At 43.6% G+C, this 5,908-nt stretch overlaps 1 protein-coding gene across 1 annotated transcript; it reads left to right on the top strand.

Annotated features, from left to right (window-relative positions):
- Positions 1–1,641: 1,641 nt before the first annotated feature.
- Positions 1,642–4,602, top strand: LOC107009961 (atherin-like). Its single transcript, XM_015209257.2, has 4 exons — positions 1,642–1,827; positions 2,102–2,179; positions 3,326–3,385; positions 3,921–4,602. The coding sequence occupies exon 4, from the start codon at positions 3,922–3,924 to the stop codon at positions 4,600–4,602; it is 681 nt and encodes a 226-aa protein (XP_015064743.1). The 5' UTR covers positions 1,642–1,827; positions 2,102–2,179; positions 3,326–3,385; position 3,921.
- Positions 4,603–5,908: the final 1,306 nt, after the last annotated feature.

Raw genomic sequence — 5,908 nt, 5'->3', positions numbered from 1 at the left:
CTTGGATGCAATAAGAAAAGTTTTGATGAACTTCAACTAGATTTAATTTTTTTTTAAAAAAAACTGAACACAATAGAATCATATCTCACTAAATTGTCTTAAATATATTTATATTTTTAATAATTATTAATTTATGATATTAATGGGGCTATATATTTATATAGGGGTCTTCTATAAATATATTATCTTATCGAAATTGATGATTCTTTTCATTGGTCAAAGTCTATAAATATATTATCTTAAAATATATTATCTTAAAATTATCCTACACTAGATTATTATACCTTGCAATTTTTTAGCGTGTGGAGGATATATATACATGTCAACCAACATGTGAGTAGAGAAGTGGAAGTCAAAATATCCAAATTATCATACATTCATCAACGTGAAAGGCAAAATTAAATCATTAATAATGCAATTCATATATAACTCTTTGTACAATAGATTATTATAATATTCGTATCTTCTATAAATAAAAAACAAAAGTGGGACAAGGAGATTTCTTCAAATATTAGTAAATATGAGACTCTAAGGTTAAAACTTAAAACATTGAGGGTGAAAAAGATATTAGAAAAACTAATAGGGGTGGCAGGGCAATTTGTTGAATTAGTAGAAGAAGAAAACGTGATACTTCAAAAAACAATTTGTTCATATGGTGGCGATGCTTTTGTTTACTTATTTTTTTTCGTAATTTACTTTTCCCCAAGCAGAAACTCAAGCATATTAACTTTTTTTCTTAGTGGTTGTTGTTGATCTGTTCATATGATTGTATAATCATTTCACAGTTTGTAATGACCCTTCTTGTCATTTTTAGTGTTTTATCTTCTGTGCATCGTTTAGAGCGTTCCTATAGCGATTTCAAGTCATTTATGACTTGCTGGGACTGACAGATCGGTCACCTGGTCATTCGTTTTGTTTTTGTGTGAGCTTTAGTATTTTTGAAGCTTATGAACCTTGAACGATCATTTTCGATCAAAAGTTCAAGAAGATGACATCAGAATCCAATTCTGACGATTCCATCAGTTCCGGAAGGGTCATTTTAGTCTAGTAGCATTGTCGGCATGACTCCCAAAGTTTTCAGTGTGAGTAGGTGGGATTAGGCGTTTTAACTTTAAGTTTAAAGGCTAAGTTTGACTTTAGTCAACATTCTGAGTAAACGCGCTCGGATGAGAATTCCGTCAGCGCGGTTAGCTCCGGAATGTCGAGTTTGGTCTAGTTTGACCCTTCTTTCGGGTTTTGAGGTTTTTGATATTTTTCCGAGCCCTTTTGTGGTTTTTGACTTAAAATGGCCAATGGAAGTGGGACCCACATTTTATCGAGATGACCTCTGATGAAAATTTCGACTGCGCCTTTGAGTCCGGAATGTCGACTTTGGTAGGGTAGCATATCTATTTTATTTTTATCAGGTTCCGAACGGATTCCGAGCACCCGTCGGAGACTTTAAAGAAAGTAGGCAAAGCTGAATCTGGTGCAGCCCCTATAAAAACCCCAACTTTCAGCTTTATGTTTTACTTTGGAACTTGATATCTTGAGCGATACAACTCCGAATTGGGCGATTCAAAAGGCTAAGTTGTGAGATTTTTCGAGGGCAACACATTGGTGAGCTTGGAATCTGATTTGGGGACACGATTTGAGGTAAATTTTGGGTTTTAAATGCTGTCATAGCTCATTTTCGAGCACAAGTTTTGGGAAATTTCAGAAGGTGATTTCTTGGCCATTTTAGGTCCGAATCAAGTGATTCAAGAGCCTATATTGTGGGGTTTTTCGTGAGGATCGTCGTGGTGTGATTGGTTTTGGCTGTTGGAGCTTCATTTTTGGTAAAATCTGGTAAGTAGCTGCTGCCATTGTTGCTGATTTTTAGCTTAGGATTTGGGTTTTTTTTGTTGCATGTTAATGTTGGGACCGTCTTGAGTCCTGAATTGTGCTCCATTCTGCTATACAAGTTTCGAGAGTTATTTAGGACTTTTATTTGGGGTTAATTCGGGATTTCTCAACGCGGATCCCATTTTTTCCATTTTGACCGTGAAATTGACCCGTCTCCGTTTCTTGCAATTTTAGTGTTTAAATGACTGTAATAACGTTGTGACTCTATTTCTGATAGTGTATCAACGTTTCGAGGCCTTTTAGAAAGTAAAAGATCCGGGGAGTGAATTTTGGAGCGCGCGTGATCTGCGTTCAGGTAGGCTATGGTTTCTCTTCTTAGACTGAACTCGAACATGTGAATGCATGTTGATTAGTTGGAATTTGGGTTGGGTAGTTATTGGATCATGCATAGGTGTTAAAAATTATATTTTCGGCCTTGTTCTGAGAATTATCGGGTAACTGTGAGCATGTTTATATTGACCTTCTTTGCTATATGAATTACTTGTATGTTTGAATACTGGTTGTCAGAAGTATGTTGAGCCTTAGTTTAGGTTTGACTAGGGTTTTCCTTAGAAATGCATGATTCAAAGTCGGTAGGACTTAGTTTAGCCCCGACGTCGCTCGGCCGGCTTAAATCCTTGTAGACTGATGTAGCAGACTTGAGTCTGATAGTTTGGTATTTAGCTAGACGATGAGCTTGCTCTAGCGATAGTTACTCTTATTTCTTAGATGTTACGGCTTCTCGAGTTACGTCAGTGACAATGAATTCCGCTCCGTGATTCAAAGTTGAGTTTCTATTCGACTGTAAGGTCTTACATTGATTAGCTAAGTCTGGATGGTGTTCCATGGGTTTATATGATTATGGATAGATAAAGACTCTTTCAGCATGCTATATCGACATCTTTGTCGGGTATCCGGATTTAAGGTCCGGCCTCGACCATCCACATACTTATGTAGAGCATCCGGTTAGAGGTCCGGCCTCAAGTATGTAGAGCATCCGGTTAGAGGTCCGGCCTCAGTTACTTATATTTTGCAATTGGCTACTTGTGTAATTCTGGTGAGTGTCCGGTTCAAGGCCCGACCTCCGTACCGTCAGATTCTACTTTTTGGTTCGGTGTTCTTTGGCCTCGAGTTCTATTCTCCTTAAGTTATAGTTATTTTGTGTACGCGTCGGACTTATGGGGGTCCGTTCGGGTTTTTATTTAAACTTGTGCACGAGTGTACCTTCTGGGCTTATGGTGGGTCCAGTTAGGTGTAGTTAGCTTATTTATATTAATTTAGTTAGATCTTTATACACTCGTGTGCATTATTGTGTTACTTAGCCTTCCGTTCTTGACCTCTAGTTTTGTGATTTCGTCTTTTCATAGTGCTTTACTTTTCTAGTTCAGTCGGCCTATGATGCCTACTGGGTACCTGTTATTTGGTACTCATGCTACACTCTGCATCTATTTTCGTGATGCAGGTCCGAGCACCAGTAGTCAGCGTTGATCGAGTTTGGAGAATTTCTGGTCTGGAGACAGGGGTGAGCACACAGGGTTTTGTACTATTTCAGTCTCCATCTGTTTATATAAAGACTTGTCTTTTACTTTTCGAGACAGTCTAGTTTCGGTGGTCCACTGTTGGGACTTGTACTCGTTTTGTTGGTAGCTCTGTATTAGTGACTTCCAGGTTCTGGGAGGGATCCTTTATTGCATTTATGTTTTGGTTTGCTTATGTTGTTATAGTAATTTTTCTTAGTCTTGTTTAGTTTCTACCCTCACACCCATTATGTGTGGTTCTGGGTTGTGGTTTGGCTTACCTACTGATGGGTTATAGTAGGTGCCTTCATGGCTCGAGAAATTGGGTCGTGACAAGTTGGTATCAGAGCCCTAGGTTCAACGGTCTCACTTTTACAGAGCTAACGTCTAGTAGAGTCCTGCGGATCGGTGCGGAGACGTCCGTAACTTATCTCCAGGAGGCTACAGGATGTATTTAGGAAAATATCCATTTTGTTTCAAATTCGTGCCGCGTGTGTCTTGTTTGTTTCTTAAAATCTCAGTTGTTTCACTCTATTACAGGATGGCTCGCACGCGAGGCGGTGCGTTCGGGGGAGATGCACCCGGAGCCTCAGTTTGGGGTAGACGTCGACCACGAGGTCGAGGTAGGGCTGCAGCACCTGCCCGGGATATGGAGGAGGAGCCTCATGCAGCGCATGTACCGCCACAGCCAGTGGGGCCGGGGCCCGCCCAGCCACCACCCGCACCGGTTGCAGCACCTGATCTTCATTCCCTCTTGACTCAGATATTAGCAGCTATTGGGGATATGAGACAGGCACCAGCACCAGCAGTACCAGCACCAGCGCTGCAAGATCAGCCGCCACCAGTTCATGTGGCCGCCCCACCAGACTTAGAGGTTAGAGAGATGCCACTGCGGGATCAGAAGATGCTTGGGGTATTTCAGAGGTTGGCACCGCCTATATTCTCAGGGGCGATTGGAGAGGACGCTCACGAGTTCCTGCTCACTTGCCAGGAGCAGTTACAGTCATTAGGCCTTTTGGAGTCGAGAGGAGCTGACTTCACCGCTCATCAGTTCCGTGGGCCAGCCAGGCAGTGGTGGCGCGCGTATCGAGAGTCTAGGCCAGTTGGATCTCCTCCTATATCTTGGAGCGAGTTCTCAGAGGCTTTCTTGGCCCGGTTCATGCCACGGAGGGTCAGAGATAGGCTTCGTGATCAGTTCTCTAGATTGAGCAGGGATCTATGACCGTTTCAGAGTATGAGGCGAGGTTCCATGAGTTGTCTCGCCATGCTACTATGATCCTGCCCACAGAGGGAGAGAAAGTTCGTTGTTTTGTACGTGGGTTGCGATACCGTTTGAGGGTTGACACAGAGCATATGGTTTCAGCTGGTTGTTCTTTTCTTGATGTGGTCGATCATGCCCGATCCATGGAGCATATTCATCGTGAGGCCCAAGGGGGCAGCGATAAGAGGGCACGCTACCAGGGCAGCTATAGCGAGTCGTAGACTAGGGGGAGGGACTCATATGATAGGCCACGTCAGAGGTTCCAGCAGGGTCAGACCAGTCGGCCTGTTCAGGCGGCATTACCTGCTTCTGAGGGAGGCCAATATCAGTAGAGTGGTCCTAGTACAGACCAGAATTCGAGGGGATCAGATTCTTTTCCTTCATGCCGCGGTCGGGTTACTACAGGGCGTTCAACTTCGGGGTGTTATGAGTGTGGTGCTCTTGACCATTGGTCTAGAGAATGCCCCCGGCGAGGTCGGGGGGCGATTGTACCAGCTCCACCTACTTCAAAACCAGTTTCAGCCNTCGGGGGGCGATTGTACCAGCTCCACCTACTTCTAAACCAGTTTCAGCCGTGTCTTCTTCGGCTAGAGGAGGTGGTCAGATTCAGGACCGTCGAGAGAGTCGACAGGGTACTAGGGGTGGAGCTCGGGGAGGCAGGTCAGGTGGTAGACTGGGTGCACCAGGTAGAGGTGCTCAGGGCCATTTCTATGCTGCCCCGACAAGGGCGGCGGCTGAGGCATCTGACGAAGTCATCTCAGGTACGCTCTTCTTGTGCCATAAGCCTGCTACAGTATTATTTGATCCAGGGTCCACATTCTCGTATGTATCTATTTATTTTGCTCCCCGATTGGGTATAAGGTCCGAGTCTTTGGAAGAGCCGGTTCATGTTTCGACCCCGATAGGTGAGTTCTTAGTAGTGGATCAAGTATTGCGATCTTGCTTTGTGACTATCCAGGGTTATGATACTAGAGCTGATCTTATTATGCTGGATATGATTGATTTTGATGTGATTTTGGGCATGGACTGGTTATCCCCATATCATGTGGTCTTGGATTGCTATGCCAAGACTGTTACCTTATCCATGCCTGGTGTTCCCCCGGTATTGTGGCAGGCTGCTTATAGTCACACACCGACGGGGATAATCTCTTTAATTCGAGCTAGGCGGTTGGTTGCTTCTGGGTGTTTAGCTTATTTGGCCCACATCAGAGATGTGAGTAGGGAGGGCCCTTCAGTTGACTCAGTTCCTGTGGTTAGAGAGTATGCA

Source organism: Solanum pennellii, chromosome 2 (genome assembly GCF_001406875.1).
Source record: "Solanum pennellii chromosome 2, SPENNV200".
Taxonomy (NCBI): Eukaryota; Viridiplantae; Streptophyta; class Magnoliopsida; order Solanales; family Solanaceae; genus Solanum; species Solanum pennellii.
The sequence above is the reverse complement of the archived record's forward strand: the minus strand, read 5'-3'. Positions and strand labels throughout refer to the sequence as shown.